At 55.6% G+C, this 22,340-nt stretch overlaps 1 protein-coding gene across 1 annotated transcript; it reads right to left on the reverse strand.

The window, feature by feature from the left end:
- Positions 1-875: 875 nt before the first annotated feature.
- ELAC2 (elaC ribonuclease Z 2) lies at positions 876-21,715 on the reverse strand. Its single transcript, XM_064151166.1, has 24 exons — positions 21,634-21,715; positions 21,499-21,549; positions 21,354-21,424; positions 20,027-20,091; positions 19,063-19,120; positions 18,538-18,606; positions 17,102-17,257; positions 16,212-16,270; positions 14,663-14,721; positions 14,503-14,575; positions 13,379-13,491; positions 11,570-11,668; positions 11,256-11,394; positions 11,091-11,176; positions 9,053-9,162; positions 8,681-8,777; positions 7,594-7,732; positions 6,402-6,440; positions 6,146-6,255; positions 5,632-5,725; positions 5,435-5,555; positions 5,158-5,236; positions 4,582-4,726; positions 876-1,679 (listed from the first exon to the last, which is right to left on the reverse strand). Exons 2-24 carry the CDS (start codon positions 21,510-21,512, stop codon positions 1,437-1,439), a joined length of 2,238 nt encoding a protein of 745 aa, XP_064007236.1. The 5' UTR covers positions 21,513-21,549; positions 21,634-21,715; the 3' UTR covers positions 876-1,436.
- Between the last annotated feature and the right edge of the window lie 625 nt (positions 21,716-22,340).

The following is a 22,340-nucleotide window of genomic DNA, read 5'->3' on the forward strand; positions in this document are numbered from 1 at the left end:
GTTGCCCGGGGGATCCCGAGGGCCCGCCCCGGGGCCCGGCCGGGGAGCCGAGGGCGGGTCCCGGCGCTCCCGAGAGACGCGGCTTCGCCGCACCGGGCTTGCCGTTCCCGCAGCCCGGGGCCACCACCCAGACCATGCTGCCCCCACCTTGAGGTGGGCTCCAGCACCTCTACCTGCTTCACTCCTTTGGGCAAGTTGTTCGCTGCCTCCTGAAGTCTCTTCACTTCCAGAGGAGCAGCACAGGGATCCTGAGCTTGTCCCAGCAGCACCTGTTCCCTCCCCCTCTGTCCCCCTGCCCACTAAATTAGCCTCTAAATTGGCTCCTAAAGCCCAGCAAGTATTTCCTGCGGCACAGAGCTGGGTCAGGCTCCCAGCGTCTACTGCAGACAAGCACAGCAGCAAAGCACACCTGATCCACCAAAGACTTTGTCTTCATTTGCCATCATTCTTAATCAAAGCCTTGAATCTGGTGGCATCTGCTGAGTGGCAACCTGGGGGGCTCAGAGCCTTTCAGTCACTTCTGAACTCCTGGGATGGAGCCATGCCAAGCTCACCTGAACAGGTGGCTAGCAGAAAGCAGCCCCCCAGGAAGCCTTCAAAACACTCTGCTTAAGCACAGACCTCCCTCTCCCCCAGCTTTCCCAGCTCCTGCACCCACAACTGGAATCTGCTCCAGGAAAATCTGCTCCCTGGTCTGAAGCCCCTCAAAAGCCACCTCCAGTCGTTACCAGCTTGAACTGAGAAGTGAAGCTCCTCTCTTCAGGGGCAAAATGTAGTTTTGCTGGCAGGTAAAAACAGGCAGAAGGCCACAGCAGCAAGATGAGATCTTGGTCTTTACACCAAGGTGTCGAGGCAGAAACAGCCACCTAAGGTCAGCCAGTTTAGTGGTTTATTCAGATCCTGAGCAAAGGGCTTGGACAACCCTTTGGAGATCTGGAGAAATCAGCAGAGAGAACCAGAGTAAAACAGGACCAGAGCAGCATCCACACGCCTAATTTAACCTCCAAAGTAATCAGGTCCCATGTTACTGTGGCATTTCCTCCTGGGACCTGGGTTCTGCTACCTGGTTACATTCCCCACCACCCAGAGGCCTGCTTGCCTTGCTCAGGCAAGTTCTCAGCCCCACGGGACTTCTCAAGCCTGACCTCTCACAAAGGCCACTGCTGCTGCTGCCTCATCAACCACTTAGAGGATAAAATCATTTCAGGGACGAGGAAAACGACACACAGGCCAGTGAGAGCCAGGGCCAGCAGCTGTGTGGGCAGACAGCATCACCACAAGGACCTGCACCGCTCCTGCTTGGTAGCTTCATCCCATGGAGCTCCAGTGATGGCCAAGCAAAGCCAGGCCCTGAGGCCAGCCCTTCTGGCTGCAATGCCCACAGACCTGGGTGCCCCCAGGGCCTGCAGAGAGCAGGACCCCTGGCAGCAGAGCTCTCAGTTGACCGTTTTCAGCTTCTTGCTGGGCAGTGGTTGGTGCTCCTGGGCCTGTTTCCGTTTCTGGCAGGCTGCCTCCTTGTCCTCCCCAGCCGCCAGCCTCTCCAGGAAGATGGCAGTCTCCTTCAGCAGCCGCAGCTCCCGCTTCTCCTTCCGCTCCTCCATCTCCACGATGTCATCTGCAAACAAGGCCTTCAGAGGGGGGATCAGCTTCGGGATGGTGGCAAAGTCCCCGAACCGCACCTGCAAGGGCCAAGCACCAGCATCAGAACTGCTCTCTGTGGGGCTCCTCCCTCCCCATGGCCTACTTGGAGCACAGTGCCACCAGCCACTGCCAGCTGCACTGGCACTGCCAGCCAGGGCTTGCTTTCAGCCCACAGCTCCTACAGAATCACAGAATTGTCTTGGTTGGAAGAGACTTCCCAGACCATCCAGTCCAACCACTGACCCATTGCTGCCAGAGCGCCACCAAACCACATCCCCCTCCAGGAACGGGGACTCCACTACTGCCCTAGGCAGCCTCTTGTCTCTCTTGTACATGTAAAGCAACAAAGGTAAAATCCCCTTTGCTCCCTGGACACAGCAGCTGCTCAGGAGCTGTGTTGCAAGCACACCTTGGGTGGTTTGCCTGAATGCCCAGAGATGTGTATTGGAGCAGTGAGAGGCAGAGGGGTGAGGGGCAGAAGCCCACTGCCAGCACCTGACCCCTGTGGAAGGGGCAACAAAGACAAGATGGTTGTAAACGACCTGCCTGCTGGGTCAGCTCTGCCCACTGCTAGCACACCTGGCAATTGCTGATGCATTAATGTGACTAAGGTGTGTCTGAATAAAAGACACTAAGCCTATACCAGTGTGAGTGAGTGACAGGAAACATCACCATGGTCATCCAGCCTGGCAACAGCAACCCAGGAACCCTCTCTGCACCACCAGCCATGCTGTGCCCTAAATTTTGCCTGCTCTAAGAAAATAAGAACCCCGGGAGAAGTGAGAACCATCAGGGATGCTCTCTCCCTCCTCTCCTCCAGCCAAGGACAGCACAAGCCAAAGGTGAACCTGGAGACACCTCCTGCAAGCCAAAGCAGCAGCTGCTTTCCTCCGACTTCCTCCAACCAACCAAAGCATCTCCCTGGGTGGGTGTGTGGCAGTAGGGTAACAGTTCCTGCTCTTCTCCTCTCTTTCTCTATTTGTTTCTCTCTCCCCCTCTCTTTCTCTGTTCCGTTCACTTTACCCTTTAATGAACAGCCTCACTTTTGATATCTGGCCTTGCCTGTGCCTTAAATTCCACAACACAGGAATGTATAAGAACAAATCTCCCTCCTCTAGACATTTTTAGTCTCTGTCCTCCAGACCAAAAACAGCCTCTTCTAAACCTTGACAGTCCTTCTGGGGAAGAAATCGTTCCTCTTGTCCAACCTGAATCTCCCCCAGGGCAACCTGAGGATGTTTCCTCTCCCCTCCTGTCACTTGTTTCTTGGCAGAAGAGCCCAATCCCCACCTAGCTCCAACCTCCTTTCAGGGAGCTGCAGAGAGCAATGAGGTCTGCCCTCAGCCTCCTCTTCTAAACACTCACAGGTCCTTCAGCTGCTCCTCCTCAACCTGCCTGTTCTCTGGACCTGCTCCAGCCCCTCAATGCCCTTATTGGAGTGAAGGGCCCAAAACTGAACCCAATACTCAAGGGGTGGCCCCACCAGTGCCAGGAACAGGGGGACAATCCCTTCCCTGCTCCCCACATCATTACTGATGCAGGCCAGGGTGCTGGTGGCCTTCTTGCCCACCTAGGCACACCTTGGCTCTGCTTCAGCAGCTGTTAGTATTTTCCTCACAAGGATGTTGTTGTGATTAATGAGTTACTGTGACTGCTATGACCACACTCCAACGGTGGCTCCTGAATGTCTTCTGCAGGAGGCCATTAAAGCAGCACAGCAGGTAAGAAGGGAGCAGAAATGGTGGCAAAATGAGGTTGTCAGCTGGCAGCTAGATGCACAGCACAGAGGTGACACAAGGCAAGTACTCAGTGTTCTTAAGTGCTCTCTGGAGCTACTAGCAGCTCTCTCTCTCTGTGCCACTCTCTCCCCCTGTTGGTGATGGCCACTGCCAGCAGCAAGAGGCCCTTTTGGAGGACAAGCCCAGGAGTCAGCACTGCAGCCCAGTGAATTCATTCTTATTCAACATCTTCATCAATGACCTGGGCAGAGGGATGGAGTATCCCTGTGCCCCCAACCAGTCTGGTGATCCAAACTGTGTGCAGTGACTGGCACCCCTCAGGCTGTGCTGCCTGGCCAGGCTGCAGAGCCGGGCAGAGGAAACCTCATGAAGGTCAAGGGCAAGTGTAAGATTCTGGCCCTGGGGAGGAACAATCTCCTGCAGCAGGACAGCCGAGTAGGGACTTGCTGGAACAGGACCTGGGTGTGCTGATGGACCAACAAGTTCCCACGAGCCAGCAATGTGCCCTGGTGGCCAAGGCCAGTGGGGTCCTGGGATACAGGAAGAAGAGTGTGGCCAGCAGGTTAAGAGAGATTCTCATTCCCCTCTACACTGCTCTGGTGAGGCCACATCTAGAGTGCTAGGTTTAGTTTTGGACTTCCCAGTTCAAGGAGGACAGGGATTTGGTAGAGAGTACAGCAAAAAGGTACAAAGCTGCTGAAGGGCCTGGAGCATTTCTGTGCTGAGGAAAGGATAAGAGCTCTGGGGCTGTTCAGCCTGGAGAAGAGCAGCCCCAGGGGGGGATCTGATCAATACTTGAAGGACAGGTGTCAGGAGGATGGGAGCAGGATGTGTTCAGTGGTGCCAAGTGACAGGACTAGGGGTAATAGGCACCAAGTGGAACATCAGAAGTTCCATCTGAACATGAGGTTGAGGGTGCCTGAGGGCTGGGGCAGGCTGCCCAGAGAGGTTGTGGAGTCTCCACCTCTGGAGGCATTCAAAACCCACGCAGCTGTGTTCCTGTGTGACCTGCTCTGGCAAGAAAGTTGGACTGGATGACCTCCAGAGGTCCCTTCCAACCCCTACCACACTGTGACCCAGTGACACTGCTTCTGAGCAGCAGATGGTCCCTCAGTGCGAGTGGAGCACCACACTCACAAGCAGCCATCCCCAGATGAAAGCAAGGCCTCTGCCTCGGGCTGGCCAGCAGCCCCCAGCTTACCCTCATGTGGTCGAAGGCGATGCCAACCTTCTCGCTGAAGTCCTGGCTGAAGAGCGGGATCTTGGCGTACCTCTGGCTGAAGTGGTTGAGCATAATGAACTCTGCCTTCATCTGCAGCCCACTACGAATGGCCTGCGAGGTGGTGCTGCAACAGACACAAGAAGCTGCTCTCCAGTGCCCCTCCATCTGCTGGGGCAGTGCTGAGGAGCACTGGGCAGTAGAGCTCAGGGATCACAAGGAGGCAGAGCTCAGTTTGAATTGTGTGGGTAGCTGTGGGGACAAGGTGACTCTTCCACCTCCTCATCATAGCCCTGAAGTGCCATCAAGCAGAAGGCCTCTCCTTTGGGCTGGTTTGCTTGAAGAGCACCCAGCATCTCCTGCCAAGCTTCCCCCACTTCTCCTTGGGGATGCTGAGCAGAGCAGTGAAGATTACTGCACCTCTCTCTATCTAATGCTAAGGAGCTATCCAAGCACCAAAACTACCCATGGGACTCAAGTCACCAGCAGCTGCAAGGCCAAAAGCCAGCTAAGCATTCTTGCCTGCCTACCAGTGCCAGGCAGCAGCACAACCCCCACCTGTGTGTCTTCTCTATGGCCTCCTTCTCCATGCCATCCTCCAGCGTGGCCTCATGGATCAGCAGGGTAGCATCCTTCCCTGTGGACAGAAGCATAGCTGAGATCTGCAGCCGGATGCTGGCCAGGGCAGCTGCCTACAGGAACCCTCATCCCCCTTTAGCCCCTCGTGGGGCTGCAGGCAGAGCACTGAGGGTTTGGAGGTGCCAACCTCAGATACTAACAGCTCAAGACCTTTCTCCAAGAGGCTCTTCAGGAGAGGAGGATTTTTGTCACCTACCCATTTGCACTAAGGCCCTGCAGGGCATTGTGTCACCAGAGTACACAACTTTCCAGCCAGATTTGTGGACCATGGAACATGCAAAGGCATTTTTACAGTGCTGGACTTCACAAGTCTGAAACTGAAGAAGGACAGAGGTGTTAGAACTTGGGTCCCCTCTCACCTCCAGTGACTGAGCCTGCAGCCTGCCAGCTTACCTCAGCCAAGTCATAGCTCTCCAGCAGAGAGCTGATAGACCATTTGGCTTTGATGTTCTCACAGCCCTTCACCAGAGACTGGGAACTGATCATTCTGTGAGGAGGGGAGAAGAAAGAACTAAGGACAAGTACAAAGTAAAGTCTGAGGTGATGCTGAAGCAGCCCCACTGCTCCTTCTGCTCACCACAGCACTTCACAGACAGAAGTTTTATGCACCATCTGCTTCTCCCCTTGCTTTCACCACTCCAGTGCCCAGTAACTCATCCACCCTCCTCTTCCCCACTGTCGAATACTGTTTCCCTTACCCAACTTCTCTTTCCCAAGGAAAGGCTGAAGCTAAGCCTCCACTAAGTAGCACAAGTGAGTAACAAACCCTCTCCTCCCCTTAGCAACCTGCAGAGCCAGTGGAAGGAGTCAGAGACCCCCCTGCAGTGAAGGGCTGTGGGGAATGGATGCCAGCAGTTTGCCTCGAGTACAGAGCCAGCAGGGGTCCTTCCCTGCACACAACACTCACTTGATGTCTCCGAGAATCTTCTCACAGTGGTTGTGGTACTCATACAGCCAAGGCATGATCTGATCAGGGGCCACCAGGAACAGGGGGCTGAACGCCTGGCCAAGGGCTGCCTGGAATAGCAGGGAGGGGGAAGGCTCAGGACGGGGTGTGCACCACATCAGAAACTCCTAGGCAAAGGCTGGCGGCTTCCCACCACCCAGCAGCTCTCCCCCCTCCATGGCCAGCCCAAGAGCAGGGAGACAACAGCACTACTCACAAAAGCTCTCCGCCTCTCCAGCAGGATGTTCAACAGCCCCTGCAGAGGGAAGCCAGGAGACAGCAAGATGCAGTCAGACACTTCTGGGCTGGAAGTGACAACAGCAAGCTGCACTTCGGGAAAACCCTGTCAGAAGTCCTTAGCTACTGCTTTCCCAACAGCCACACCCTGCTAAGCTGCCCCAGCACTGCCACTGCTTCTGGCCAGCAGCACACAAGCCACTCAACCCCTCCTAGATCTTCTGGGTCTGCTCCCAAACAGAAGGCACAAAGCACAAAGTATGCTCAACAACTCAGGCCCAGTGTAGTCTGCAGACATGAGCTAGCAGAGCAGCAAAGAGCCTGCCCTGATCAGCCTGCTCCAACCTAGAGCAGCCCACCTGGTCCTTCTGAGGTCTTTTCCAGTCAGAACCATTCAATGACTTTGTGACCTAGTGAAGGAAGTTGGGCTGGAAACAGCTAAAAACTGGATTGAGATGACCCCAACAAGTCTTCAGTGGCCCCTACTAGAAAGAGGGGATGAGAGGCACAGATAGAAGAGTGCCTGGGGAGCAGGAGCACAGATAGGATATTAAACTGCAGCAGCAGGGCAGCCAATCTGTGTCACAATCACAGAACCTTAGATACTGGAAGGGACCTCCAGAGATCATCAACTCCAACCTTGCTGCCAAGCCAGGAACCCCTGGTGTAGTTCTCAAAGGAATGCATCCAGGCAGGTTTTGAAAGTGTCCAGAGAATGAGACTCCACAATCTCTCTGGGCAGCCTGCTCCAGGCCTCCAGCAACCTCACACCAAAGTTTCTCCTCATGCTGAAGTGAAACTTTCTCTGCTCCAGTTTGTATCCATTTTTCCCTATCCTATCGCTGCTGACCAGCAAAAAGAGATTAGCCTCAGCCACTGATCCCAACCCCTCAGATGGCTGCATGCATTGATCAGATCTCCTCTCAGCCTTCTCCCCTCCAGACTAATCAGCCCTGGGGCTCTCAGACTCTCTTCGTAGGGGAGATGCTCAAGTGCCCCAGTCATCCTCATGGCTCTCCCCTGGACTCTCCCCAGCAGGTCCCTGTCTCTCTTGAACTGGGGAGCCCAAAACTGGACACAGTATTCCAGATGTGGTCAGCAGGGCAGAGCAGAGGGAGAGAGAAGCAGCTCCTTGTCACTGCAGGCCCAGACAGCAGCCCCGCAGCACGCACCGAGTGGTGATCTGTGTGCATGTGAGACACGAAGACAGCTGCCAGGTTACACAGCACTTGGTCCACTCGCTCCCCGTAGTGCCGGCACAGCTGCCCGAACGTTCCCTCTCCACAGTCCAGCAGCAGGGATCGGGCAGGGCTGTCAGAGACAAGAGACAAACACACTGAGCAGCCACTGGAGGAGCTCAGGCCAGGGCCCCTCGGGGAGGACAGCCTCCTGAGTTGGAATCATAAAAGCATTTTGGCTGGAAAAGACCTTTAGGATCATCAAGTCCAACCATTCTCTAACTCTCCTGACTGATGCTAACCCATGGCCCTCAGCACCACAGCTACACAGCTCTGAAACACCTCTAGGGATGGAGATTCAGCCACCCCACTGGGCAGCCTGTGCCAGGCTTTGAGAGCCATTTTGCAAAGAAGTTTCTCCTCACATCCAACCTAAACCTTCCCTGGTGTAACTGCAGGCCATTGTTACCTGGGAGCAGTGCCCAACTCCCACCTGACTGCAACCTCTTTTCAGGGAGTTGTAGAGAGCAATGAGGTCTTCTCTCAGCCACCTCTTCTCCACACTGAACACCCCCAGCTCCCTCAGCTGCTCCTCCCCAGCCCTGTTCTCCAGACCCTCCCCCACCTTTGTTGCCCTTCTCTGGACCTGCTCCAGCCCCTCAGTGTCCTTGGAGTAAGGGGTCCAAACCTGAACCAAATACTCAAGCTGTGGCCCCACCAGTGGCAGATACAGGGGGACAATCCCTGCCCTGCTCCTGCTGCCCACACCATTGCTGATCCAGGCCAGTATGCAGGTCTTCCTGGCCACCTGGGCACACTCTGGCTCATCTTCAGCTTCTGTCTATCAGCAACTCCAGGTCTGTCTCTGCTGAGCAGTTTCAGCCACTCTGGCCCAGGCCTGGAGCGTTGCTGAGGTAAGGCAGCAAGCTCTCAGTGCTCTGCACCCCTGCCTGGCCTACCACCAAGGCTTCAGCAAGCCTGCTCTGTCTGCACAGCCCATACTGGTGTTGATGCTGAGCATGCCCTGGAGGCAGATGGCACAAGGAGTGGCCACTGGCTGTGTGGTGGCAGCAGGAGGTACCTGGTGTTCACCAGCGTGGAGCTGACGTTTCGGATCTTCATTGGAATTGCAGATCCTGTTCCCAGGAAGACAATTTCAGGATAAGTGTCCACGTCCCCTGGAGGAAAGAGACCACAAGGCTTTGTTACCCACACACTGCCCACTCAGGCACCATTTATCTCTACAGGCAGGATGCTGGGCTCTGCATACCCAGCACCTTCACTTCTGCCTCCCTCAGCAGCCAGCCTGCCCTTCTAATACAGCCCAGAATGGCACTGGCCTCCTGGCCACGAGAGCAGGCCAGACTCCTGAGCAGCAGAGCAGTGCATGTTGCCAGCACTGTCTGGGCTCCAAAGCAGAGCTCCCCGAGCCTCGAGTTGCTCTGGTCCTTACCTGGGGTAGCAGGGAGGCTCTCTCTGCACTCCTTCACACGGCTCTGGAAGTCAGGCAGGTCCAATGCCTCACTAACAAATGCCTCCTGGTCATAGACAGTCACAGCATCTCTGCAAGACAAGCTGGGGTCAGGGCAGCACCAGGCAGGACAGCACCCTCCAGAGCACAGTGCCACCCCCCTGTGCCAAACAGCCTCACAGCAAAGGGTCATGGAACCACAGGATGGGGGGGGTTGGAGGGTACCTCTGGAGATTGACTCCAGCTCCCCTGCCAAAGCAGGGTCAGGTCACAGATGGGACTTGAAAGTGTCCAGAGGAGACTCCACAACCATTCTGTGCAGCCTGCTCCAGGCTCCAGAACCCTCACACCAAACAAGTTTCTCCTCACGTAGAGATGGAATTTCCTGGGTTCCAGTTTGTGTCCACTGCCTGCCCCTTGTGTTACCACACAACACCTGTGACAAGAGCCTGGCCCCTTACTCTTCACATCCAGACCTCAGATACTTACAAACACTGATCAGGTACCCTCTGGGGCTGCTCTTTTCCAGGCTCAACAGCCCCAGGTCTCAGCCTTTCCTCCTCACACAGATGTTCCAGGCCCTTCAGCATCTTCAGAGCCTCCACTGGACTCCTTCCCGTCATTCTCTGTGCCCAGTCCCTCAAATGCTTCTCCCACGTTCCATGGCGAGGAACGCAGCTGTGGTGTGTGCCACGAAGGCCTGGCTGGGCTGAACCACACCACAAAAAGTCATCCCAGCGGCAAGGTCCCTGCAGTGTCCCTTCACAGAGCTGCCTACACTAGAGGGCACTGCAAGGCAGCACCGGGACCGTGGAAGAGCCACTCCAAGGGCTCAGGCACCACTCCAAAGCACAAAGGACCGGCGCTCTGGTGCTGTCCCAGGGCATTTGCAGGGACACAGGCATGCAGAGAAACTGAAGCTCCTCTTGGCATTTGGGTCCTCCTGTCCAGCAGAAAGGTGAGCCACAGCAGCTGCTATCCCCTCACACCACCTGCTCCCTGCCCTTTAAGACCCTCCCTGAGTAGCTTCACACTCCTGCCCACAGTGCCAGCACCAGTGGAGAAGTCTGCAATCGTTTCTCCATCTGGGGCTTCCAGCTCTGACACCTTCTGAAGACCCAAAAGGCTTGGTAAAGCTTGCAGTGAGCTCCCCAGAAAATCTGTCACAGCCACAGCTCAGTACACAGCACGAGGGCAAAGGCGTACAGGAGGCTGCACTTCAACCCACTGCTCAGGGTGATCTCAGTGCGCTGGACTTCCAGTGACAGCAACACATCCCTCAAGACACAGCTGAGAGCCTGGCAGCCACCCCAGGACAGCCACAGATTTAGACTGGTTTGGGTTGGAAGGGACCTCAAAGCTTATCCAGCTCCAGCCTCCTGTCATGCCCAGGGACACCTCCCACCAGCACAGGCTGCTCAAGGCCTCATCCAGCCTGGCTTTCAACACCTCCAGGGAGGGGACAGCCACAGCCTCCCTGGGCAGCCTGTGCCAGTCTATCCCAACTCTCTCAACAATCTCTTCCTCATCTCCACTCTCAGTCTCCCCATTCCCAGCTCAAAGCCATTGTCCCTCATCCTGGCACTCCCAGCCCTTGTCCAAAGTCCCTCCCCAGCTCTCCTGGAGCCCCTTCAGGTACTGGCAGGCTGCTCTGAGGTCTCTCTCGAGCCTTCTCTTCTCCAGGCTGCACAGCCTCCCTGGGCAGTCTGTACCAGTCTCCCCTCACTCTCACCAATCTCTTCCTCATCTCCACTCTCACTCTCCCCTCCTCCCAGCTCAAAGCCATTGTCCCTTGTCATAGAATGACAAATGGGAAAGACCTCCAAGATCATCATGCCCCACCAGCAACCCAACACCACCATGCCCACTAAGCCACAGAATCATAAAGGCTGGAGAAGACTTTGCAGCTCCTCACTCTGCAGACGATGTCAGCACAGCCTCCTCTCTCACCACAGGCTCACACTGAAAAGATGCTCCGAGCCAACACCCCAAAACTGGTAAACCAAAGACCCACACCCACCTCTGCCACTCCTGCTGGGGCCTGAAGTGGTATTTCAGGAGGCACTCTCCACGCACGATGGGCACACTGCACACAGCATCTTCCTCCTGCAGGCACAAGGGACCTGAAACACGTTGGACTATTCAAGGGCAGCAGGTGGGGAGGCCTAGGGTAGGCCTGGCCTACCTTGCTCTTGTAGGTGGTGAGCAGAGGGAAGATGTCTGGGTGGATGAGGTTCAGCTGTGTCTGGATCTTGTAGCTGCGTGGGTTGTGCACTGCAGAGGAGTTTTCATTGAGCACCAAGTGCTGGGTCCCAGGCCCAAACCTGCAAGAGGACAAGGAAGTGCACAACGGTTTCAGCCCCACCTTAGAGCTAGGCAGGTGCACAGCCTCAGAATCTCATCAAGGCAGCAAGGCCACCTTTCTGCTGCAGGAAAAGCACCTGCAGCACAGGGCAAGCTGCTGGCCGCCAGCAGCCCAGGCAACAGAAGGCCACATACCTCTGCAGCCACTGCTGGTAGCGGCTGTCTCGAAGCACCGACTCTGGAGTCATGTGAATAACCAAGGCCACCTGGTTCTCAGGAAGCCCCTCCTGGTACCTGGGACAGGAAAGAATCCCTTTGACCAGTCACAGAATCATTCGGGTTGGAAAAGCCCTTTAAGATCAAGTTCCAGCCATTCTCTAACTGGGGCTAACCCACGGCCCTCAGCATCACAGCTCTGCAGCCTCTAAACCCCTCCAGGGACAGGGAATCAGCCACCTCCCTGGGCAGCCTGTGCCAGGCTTGGAGAACCCTTTCAATAATGAAGATCATGCTCATGTCCAACATAAACCTCCCTTGATGCAACTTGAGGTCATTTCCTCTTCTCTTCCCACTTGTTACTCGCAAGATGAGAGCAATCCCACCTGGCTCCAGCCTCCTCTCAGGGAGCTGTAGAGCAATGAGATCTCGCTCAGCCTCCTCTTCTCCACACTAAACAGCCTCAGGTCCCTCAGTTGCTCCTCCCCAGCCCTGTACTCCAGACCCTTTCCAGCTTTGTTGTCCTCTGGATCTGCTCCAGCCCCTTAATGTCCTTCTGGGAGGGCCATTTCCTCTTGCCCTGTCACTTGTTACTTGGAAGAGACCAACCCCCAATCAGCTCCAGCTCCCTGTCAGGGGAGTGGTAGAGAGCAAGGTCTTTCCTAAAGCACTCCACCATCACCTTGGCATCTCCTACCCTCTCCATTCTTGGTCCTATCAGAGGTGTCCCCTCCCCTCCCAGACAGACCACAGATCTTGCACAGCCCAGGAGCTCTACCATGGCAGATAGGCGGCTTCACAAGGCTCAAGCCCACCTTTTGCTCTCTCTCCCCGGGGCAGTTCTTCTCCTGGTGAGACCTCACCTCACCACTGCACTCAATACTGCATCCAATTCTGAGTTCCTCAGTTCAAGAGGGACAGAAATCTACTGGGGAGAGTCCAAAGGAGGGCTACAAGGATGCTGCAGGGACTGGAGCACTGCCTGAGGATGAGAGCCCTGGGGCTGGTTAGTCTGCAGAGGAGAAGGCTGAGAGGGGATCTGAGCAATCTCCACAAATACCTGAGGGCTGGGGGTCAGGAAGGAAAGGACAGGGACAGCCTCTGCTCACTTGTGCCCTGGCACAGGACAAGGGCAAGGGACAGAAACTACAGCACAAAAAGTTCCACCTCAGCATGAGGAAGAACTTGACAGTAAGGGTCCCAGAGCCCTGGCACAGGCTGCCCACAGAGGTTGTGGAGTCTCTTTCTCTGGAGCCTTCCCAGTCCTGTCTGGATGTGTTCCTGTGTGACCTGTGCTAGATTCTTTGGTCCTGCTCTGGCAATGGTTGGACTCCAAGGTCTCCAGAGGTCCCTTTCAACCCCTAACATCCTCTGATCCTGTGATCTGCACAGCCCTACAGAGACACTGCCCACAGCCCAGGCTGCCCCTGCACTGTGCTGCTCCCCAGCAGGACACCCGAGCACACCTCCTTCTCTGGAGGTCCCACGAGACAGGCCTGTGATAACCACAGAACCTGCACGTGCTGGCCTGTCCCCAGGGCTCTCTGAACACCTCTACCATCCCTCCCTAGCCCCTCAGCAGTGCCAAGCAGCTCGGACGTGGGCCACAAGAACCCACCCCCCTGGAACAGAACAAGAACTTCCCTTTGGCAAAGCCCAGCACAGACATCTTCCCCAAAGACAGGGTGACAGACACAGAGCTGGAGGTTGGGAGTGACCTCTGGAGATCCCCTAGTCCACACCACCTGCCAAAGCAGGATTGCTCCCCAGACCCCCCAGCCCTGCTACCTTTGGAAGGTCTCATTTTCACAGATGGCATCCAGGAAGCCCTGGTGAGGACACTCCAGCACGAGGAACACTGGGCCAGGGTCACCAGGGGTGCACAGTTCCTCAGGAGAGAGCTGCAGGCAGACACACAGAGACCACACCACAGCACAGTCACTTGGTCCTTCTCACATCACTGCACCCACCTCCTGTGGCAGCTATCCTGCTAGCCAGCCCCCAGCACCTCCTGCCCAGGCTCAGCAGCCCCAGCAGTGCTCCCTTTCTGTCCCCATTACACAGGTTTCCATCACTCTCCGACAACAAGGCCCAGCCCTGGTCTCAGAGCAAAGCACAACCTAATGCCAGGGAGTTCTAGCAGCTTCTAGGTACCCACAATAGGTTCAGATGGTACCAAAATGTGCCTTACAAAACCAAACAAGAGGCTCTGTGACACTCCTGTGTCATCAAGGGCTGCCAGTCCTGTCCTCAGGTGAAGATCAGAGCTGGCAGTGCCCCTCACTGCAGTGTCTCACAGATGAACACTGCACACTTGAACCACTCAACTTCTTCTGGTCTAGGAGGTACAAACAGAGCAAGAAGGGAGCTACACAGGAATCCAAAGCCCAGGTTTAAACCAGGCAGGGCTTAACTCCTAGGCCTGTCTCAAAGCAGAGATGCAGCAGCTCTGACACACAGCAGCCACAGAGCCCAGCTCACAAATGAACTCCTTTTGGAGCTACATCCCTGATCCTACCCCTGTAACGCTCCCAGAGTCATGGAATGGTTTGGCTTGAAAGGGACACCAAAAATCAACTAACTTCCAAACTCCTACCATGAGCCCCTAGACCAGGTAGCTCAAGGCCCCATCCAACCTGGCCTGGAACAATTCCAGGGCTGGAGCCACATTCAGCAGCAGCTTGGGGCTGGAAAAGGAAGCAAAATCTCAGAGCCAGCAAACCCTGTGCCAACCTTCCCACAGGGATGAGAAGAACAGTCAGAAAAGCAGCCCTCAGGAATGGTGTGCAGACCCCAACCAAACACAGCCCAGGAGCTGCTGCTAGGTAAGACATTCTGCAGAAAGAGACTGTCCCCTTGGGAGGCTAGAGAGGGGTGGCAGAGCCACAGCAGAAGGCACAGCCACAGCTCACCTCTTTGCCTTCAAAGGTGATGTTCTCCCCGTTCTTGAGGGCCGTGATGATGGGCAGGATGGCTGGGGTTCCCCTGCAAGCAAGGCACACACAGCTTTAGCAGCTGCCAACAGCCACCTGCCAGGCACTGCCCATGCCCAGCCTGGCACCTCATACTCACACTGGCAGGCCCATCTCCTGAGCTTTAGTTGCCAGGAATTTTCCCTTCTTTGGGTGGATCTGAAAAGTTAAAAAGCAAAAGAATTGTGAGCCACACAAAAAGTGGGCCAGGAAACAAGGCCCACACACTGCCACACACCAACCTCTGCAGCCACCATTCTAATCTATCCCCAGAAAGCTCTGAATGGACTTGCTGGCTGCCAAGCTGATGGAAAAGATTTCATCAAGTCCAACATAAACTAAACACTGCCAAACCCATCACTGAACCACGGCCTTCAGCACCACATTTCCACAGCTTTGAAACCCCTCCAGGGGTTTCAACTTGTCCTATTGCTTGTTCCTTGGGAGAAGAACCCAACCCTACCTCACTGCAACCTCTCAGGAAGCTGCAGAGACCAAGGAGGTCTGCCCTCAGCCTCCTCTTCTCCACACTAACTCCCCCCCCAGCTCTCTCACCTGCTCCTCCCCAGCCCTGTTCTCCAGACCCTTCCCCACCTTTGCTGCCCTTCTCTGAACCTGCTCCAGCCCCTCAGTGTCCTTGGAGGGACCCAAAACTGAGGGCAGGATTGGAGGTGCTGCAGCTTCTTGCTTCCTTCTTTAGCCAAGCAGGCAGGACAGAACTCCCCATGGTAAACATGATGCAAGAACAGAACCTGTCTGCTCTTCACTGCCTGCTCCATAAAGAACACCTCTAAAGGCTGCTTTTGACACATTCCCACTCATGCTGCAGGCACCCTGACCTTGGAAAACCAGGCTCCCAAAACACCTTCAAAGCTCTGCTTGAAGATGCTGCCTCCAGTTAAATCTTCTCAGTGAAGCGAGACAAGGCTATGGGGAAAGTTAAACCTGGAACAGGTGACCCTGCTCTGGCAGGGGGCTTGGACCAGATGATCCCCTTCCAACCCCCAACCTACTGGGATTCCTGAAAAGGTGACCAATGCCTCAAGCCTGTCACTGTTTGGACCATGCCTCAGTGTCAACTCTACCTTTGGGCAGCCCTCAGGCAAGTTCACAGAATCAGAGAACAGAATCATAGAAGCCTTCCAACCAGGTTGGAAGGGACCTCTAGAGAACATGCAGTCCAACCCCCCTGCCAAAGCAGGATCACCCAGTGTAGTTTGCACAGAAATGCATCCTTGAAAGTCCCCTGAGAAGACTCCACAACCTCTCTGGGCAGCCTGCTCCAGGCCTCCAGCACCCTCACTGTAAAGAAGTTTCTCCTCATGCTGCAGTTTGTAGCTCGTCCTACTGCTGCAAGAGATTGGCTCCATCCACGTGGTCACTGCAGGTACCCTCCAGCTGCAGTACTCTGCTCTACAGCCAGCTCCCAACCCTGACCACAGGTTCCATCTGACCATGAGGAGGAACAGCTTTAAGGCTGGTGGAGCACTGGAACAGGCTACCCAGAGAGCTGGTGGAGTCTCCATCTCTGGAGAGACTCAATGCCCACCTGGATGCATTCCTGTGTGACCCTGGCAGGGGGCTGGACTGGATGATCTCCAGAGCTCCTTCCTCTATACTGACTCAGAGGTCTCAGTGTCCCAGCTTACTTTGCAAAGGAAAGCCATGACCAGGTCAGGTTGCTTGCTGCCACACGCCTGTGGGTCACCTGCAGAAGGAAGCAGAACCACTCAGCCAGCACAAACACTTTGCTTAAAGCCAACACCACGCAAACAGAACAGCAGCAGCCAGCCTGGACTAGAGCAGCAAAACCTGACCAGCACCTAAGGCCAGAGCCCACATTTTTAGGTACAAGACACAAAAGTAAAGCCCAAGACCCTCCAAACCAACCCCAATACCCCTTCAAAATGAAGTTATGGAGGCTGGAGTGAACAAGGCAAACTACCACAGGGATTAATCACAGCCCAAGTAGGAACCCCAGAATAGGTTGGGTTGGAAAGGACCTCCAAAGTTCATCCAGTCCAACACCCTGCACTCAGCAGGGGCATCCTCCATAGATCAGGTTGTCCACAGCCCTGTCCAGCCTCACCTTGAATATCTCCAGGGATGGGCCCCAACCACCTCCCTGGGCAACCTGTTGCAGTGCTCCAGCAGCCTCCTGGTGCAAAACCTGTTCCTCACATCCAATCTCAATCTGCTCTGTTCTCATTTCAAACCACTGCCCTCATCCTGTCCTTGCAGGCTTTTGTGAACAGTCCCTCAGCAGCCTGCTTGTAGTCCCCTGAAATGCAGCTCTAAGGTCTCCCCAGAGCCTTCTTCTCTCCAGGCTGAACAACCCCATCTCTCCCCAGCCTGTCCTTGTAGGATACTTCTACTTTCTAGGCTCAATTACTTTAAAGTCAGCTTCCAAAGAAGCAGAGCTCATTCTGCTTCTTCAGCTGAGCTCCTCTGCAGAGGTCTGCAAGTGAGGCCCAGAGGACCCTGTCTTCAACCTGCTGTGATTTTGTTGAAGCACAAAGAGTCAGACCATGTATTTCACCTGTTTTCTTTGGACTGCCTTTTTCCTTGCCCTCCTCCAAGCTTTGTGGTGCAGCTCCGGGGGATCCAGGCCTTGTGTCTTCTTTAGGGCTATTTGCACCTTGGCTTGATCCTTCAGGGCTCTGTGGCAATGCACTTGCAGCAGTTAGAGGTTTTCCTGTCCCAAAACCAATCAAAGCAGACAAAGATCACTCAGTCAAAAGGGACAGATAACAAGAGCATGAGCAGCATCCCCTCCTCCAGGACAGCCAGGTTGCAACTGCACCAGAAAACAGAGCTCTTTCCAGGCTGACCTCTGCTGCCACCGCCCAGTCACCTCTTCCAGGAGGCATCTGCCTCCTGAGTCACAGAACCATTCGGCTTGGAAGAGAAATTTGAGGCAGTGACAAACTCTCACCCAGCACTGCCAGGGCACCACCAAACCATGGCCCTCAGCACCACATCTCCACAGCAATGAAATACCTCCAGGGATGGAGACCACACCATTGCCTTGCGCAGCCTGGGTCAGGGCTGCAAAACCCTTTTCAGAAAGAAACTGTGTTCCTCATGTCCAACCTAACCCTCCCCAGCACAACTTGAGGCTGTTTCCTCTTCTCCTACCTCTTGTTCCCTCTGCTTGAGGAGCCCAGCCCCACCTGACTGCAGTCTCCTCTCAGGGAGCTGAGAACAATGAGCTCTGCCCTCAGCCTCCTCTTCTCCACACAGAAAATCACCAGCTCCCTCAGCTGCTCCTCCCCAGCTCTGTTCTCCAGATCCTTCCCCAGCTTTGTTGCCCTTCTCTGGACCCACTCCAGCACCTCAGTGTTCTTAGAGTGAGGGACCCAAAGCTGAACCTAGTGCTCAAGCTGTGGCCTCACCAGTGCCCAGTACAGGGCACCACCACTGCCCTGCTCCTGCTGGTCACACCACTGCTGATGCAGGCCAGGATGCTGGTGGCCTTCTTGCCCATCTGGGCACACTGCTGGCTCTTCTTTGGCTGCTCTTGGCCAACATCCTCAGGTCTCTTTTCTACTGGGCAGTTTGCCCCAGGCCTGGAGCATTCACAGGGTTGGAGTGAACCAAGTGTCTCTGCTCTCATGATCATAGTTTCCAGCAGCAAGCAACCTCAGCTGGCTGAGAAAGGCCCAATCCTGTGACACTCCACCTGTCATTCTTTACACCCACACCTAAAGCAACTGACCAAGGCCCTGACTCAGCAGGTTCCTGCTCTTTCCAAAGAGATCCTTCTTCTGAGAAAACCACAGAGCTGACTCAGGCTTGCAAAGAGAACCACTCCTCTCACCAGCTCAAGCACGGTTACCCAGGAGTGCTCCTCCTGCCTAACTCCAGCCTCACACAGAATAGGTTGGGTGTGAAGAGACCCTAAAGCTCATCCAGTTCCAACCCCCTGCCAAGGGCAGGGACATCTCCCAGCAGCCTAGGTCGCTCCATGCTCACCTATCAGAGGTATCTGGTGGACTGTCATTGTCTCGTCCTTGTACTCAGGCTCTGTGTGCAACTGCACAGCTGGGAAAGGAGCAGAAACCAGCATTAATGACTTCAGGACAGAAGATTCTTCCTCCACAAGAATTTAATCAGGAAAACAGCTTTTTTTTTTTCTTTCTTAAACAAAAGCTGCTGAATGTCTCCCTCCCTCTTCTCTGCCACACTGCAGAGATCAATTAATATTAAAGCTCTGAAAAGCCCCCAAAAAGTCGCCCAGACAGCAAAGTAAGAAGTTCACTGGCAGCCACTGGCAGTGCTTTCAGAGAACTTCAGAAGCAAAGCTGGCAGAGCTGGGAGCAGTGTTTTCCTTCCAGGCAGTTCTGGGATGCTTTGAACAGTGAATACTAAAACAAAAGCTTGAAACTTTCCTGCAGTGGATCCAAGCCAAAGAGACTTATCCTGGTGTTGTTACTGTTCAAGCTTGGCTACAGCTGAAATAGAGGTCAGGAGTTCATGTTCCCATCATGACCTACATACCTAAATCCATCCTCTTGAGGGGGCCAGGGAAGAGCCGGATTGCTTTCAAATAGTTTTGCTGGAAAAGAAACAGTGTCAGGATGCAAGGACAGCTCCACTGGGAGCAGTTACAGCCACCCTCAGTGAAGTCCAACACTCAACACACATCCAGCTAGCCCTGGGCAGGTGCCCCATCTCATTTAGAGTCAAGAAGCACTCTGCCCATCCTTTCCAGCAGTGCAGCAGATACGGTAAGGAAACAATGCTTCAACGGAAGCAGAAACAAACCTCAAAGCTGCTCAGTACCTAAAGGGTGAGGGGTAAGAGAACTCTGCAGTGTTGTGCAGTGACAGACATGAAGGAACCACAAACAGGAACCCAGGAGGTTCCATCTGAACAGGAGGAGAAAGTTGTTTGGTGTGAGTGCGCTGGACGCCTGGAGCAGGCTTCCCAGAGAGGTTGTGGAGTCTCCTCTGGAGAGCTCCCAAGGCCAGCTGAGCATTGTGCTGCTGGGCAAGCTGCTGTGGGTGCCCTGCTGGAGCAGTGGGGCTGGACTAGCTGATCTCCAGAGCTCCCTCCCAGCCACACCAGCTGGAGTTCAATAAAACCAATAGAGTATTGGAAATGCTCAGCCTAGACAGCATTAGGCTGGCAAGGGTCACATTAGGCAGATCAGAGAGGCTTCTGTTGAAAGAAAATGAGGAGGGAGCAAACAGGAGAACAAAGGACACCTCTTCAGAATGTGAGGCAACAGCTGACAGGACAGCTTTAAGGAGCAGAAGCCTCATGCTGCTCTGTGTGTAACTACAAAGGTTTGCTCTGCCAAGGCAGCCCCTCTGGCAGAGCCCTCAGGCTGGCATTAACTCACACCAGCACTTTAAAGCTGGACAATGACTCAGTTCTCTGACACCAGCTCCCCTGGTTCTAAGGAAAGCTTTCACGTTTGAAGGGCTCACTCTGCCTTCTGTGAGCTCCCTCTACTCACCAGCTTCGGTGGCCCCAGGAAAACACATCTCTGAAGCCCTATAGCCTTTAGTGTGAGAATCATACCTGTAAGAAAGCAGAGAAGCAGCTTAACCACAGCTCCACTCTCCACTGGTAGCTCACACAAGGCAGATCCTTCTCAGATCTGTCCACAAGCCCACAGCTGAACCCAGACCCAAATTCTCTCTTGCCTCAGCTTTGTGGCAGGCTCAACAAGCCACTTACACCAGCAGTTAAAGAAAGTACCTGCAGATTCTGACAGTCACAATTTGGCTCAGGTTACCTCAGCAGATTGCTAACCTCCTCCTTTCCTGGAGATTTCCAGAACTTTAACATATAAGATCCCAAGTGATCTGTCCTGATCTTTCCCTTTGAGGATTGCAACATCTACCATAGGGGGAAAGGCTGAGGGAGCTGGACCTGTTGAGCTTGAACAAGAGGAGGCTGAGAGGGGAACTTATTAATGCTTACAAATATCTAAGGGGTGTCAGGAAGATGGGGCCAGACTCTTCTCAATGCTCCCCAGTGACAGGACAAGAGGTATACTTGGGCCTGGAAGAGCAAAATCACACCTGAGGTCACTTCTGCCACCACAGGAAATGGTGACTTTTTGAACTGAACATGTTGGAAGCAACCAGGTTCAGTGACAGGACAAGAGGGACTGAGCACAGACTTGACCACAGAAGGCTCAACCTAAACGGGAGGAGGAACTTCTTTACTGTGAGGGTGGCAAAGCCCTGGAGCAGGTGCCCAGAGGTGGTGCAGTCTCTGGAGACTTTCAAGGCCAGCCTGGATGTGTTCCTGTGACCTGCCCTGGGTGATCCTACCCTGGCAGGGGGGTTGGACCAAAAGGTCCCTTCCAGTCTCTGCCATTCTGTGATTCTGTGCCAGGAGTAGGCCTGAAATCTCTGTAAACCTCTTTGATCTCAAATTCGCCTGACTCACAAACAGCTCCCTGCTGGCAACCGAACAGTGGCAATGTCTGCCATTCCAGAAGGTTCTGGGAGGATACGGCCATGCTGCAGTGCAGGCAGTGCCTCTTCCTCCATGCAATGTCACTGTGGCCGAGCCCACGCTGCAGCTGGAAGCACCGCAGAGCACCACAGCACCATCCCAGCGGCTCTGGCTCTGCTTTTTTCCCTCTCCACCACAGAACACCCCACACATCAACCTGGGAGCCACAGGAGCAAAAAAGAAGGAAACGGACTCCAGCCATTAACCCTGCACAGCTAAGTCCTCTGGGCGCCTGCACAGCCACTACCTCCGACCTAAACACTGCCTAGGCCTTGAGAGGAAGCACCCGGACGAGCCGGCAGCCCCCAACTCACCCGGCAGCCCTCCGACGTTGGCCCAGGCCACTCGGCTGAGGAAGATGCTGTCCAGGTGGGAGATCTTCAGCCTGAGGGATGAGATGGGGGTGAGGTGAGCCGCGCCCGCTGCAGCCCCGAGCCCCCCGCAGCGGTCCCCACTCACTTGTGCTCCTGCATGGCTCGCTGCGTGCCCTCGCCGCAGTTGAAGAGGTACCTGCGAGAGAGGGCAGTCAGGGCAGGCCCGCCAGGGGCGCCCCTGCCGCCGCAGCAAGGTGCCTCCGCGGGCGCACGCACTCACCGGTTGAACTCGGAGAAGACGTAGACGGAGGCCCCCGCGTCGCGGCTCCCAGCCGCCACCACCTGCACGTACACGGTGTTGGGGCCCGCCAGGCCCGTGCCCGCGCTCCGCCGCCGCTCCCGGGCCCAGACATGCCGCGGCACGTCCTTGGGCCGCCGCGCCGGCCGCGCCGCCGAGGAGGCCTCGGAGGCCTCGGCCATGGCCCAGCCCGCCGCAGGACTCCGCCGCTGCCGCGCCGGGCGGAGCACCGGCGACAGCGCCCGCGTCAGGGCCCACATCCGCGCCACGGCCCCGCCACCGCCCGCCGCGGGGCGGCCGCACAGCGCCCCTCCCACGTGACGCGGCAGAGCCAATGGCACGCCGGAACGTCCCCCCGACAGCCCGCCCCTGCGCGGCGGCGCCGCGGCCCCTCCCGGCCACCGTCCGCTGCCACGTGCGCCTGCTTAGCCAATCAGCGCTTGCCCGGCGGCAACGGAACCGCCTGGCAACGGAACCGCCTGGCGACGGAACCGCCTGGCAACGGAACCGCCTGGCAACGGAAGTGCCTAGCAACGGAACCGCCTGGCAACGGAACCGCCTGGCAACGGAACCGCCTGGCGACGGAACCGCCTAGCAACGGAAGTGCCTGGCAACGGAAGTGCCTAGCAACGGAACCGCCTGGCAACGGAACCGCCTGGCAACGGAACCGCCTGGCAACGGAACCGCCT

The sequence above is a fragment of the Pogoniulus pusillus genome, chromosome 11, assembly GCF_015220805.1.
Source record: "Pogoniulus pusillus isolate bPogPus1 chromosome 11, bPogPus1.pri, whole genome shotgun sequence".
In the NCBI taxonomy this organism is placed as follows: domain Eukaryota; kingdom Metazoa; phylum Chordata; class Aves; order Piciformes; family Lybiidae; genus Pogoniulus; species Pogoniulus pusillus.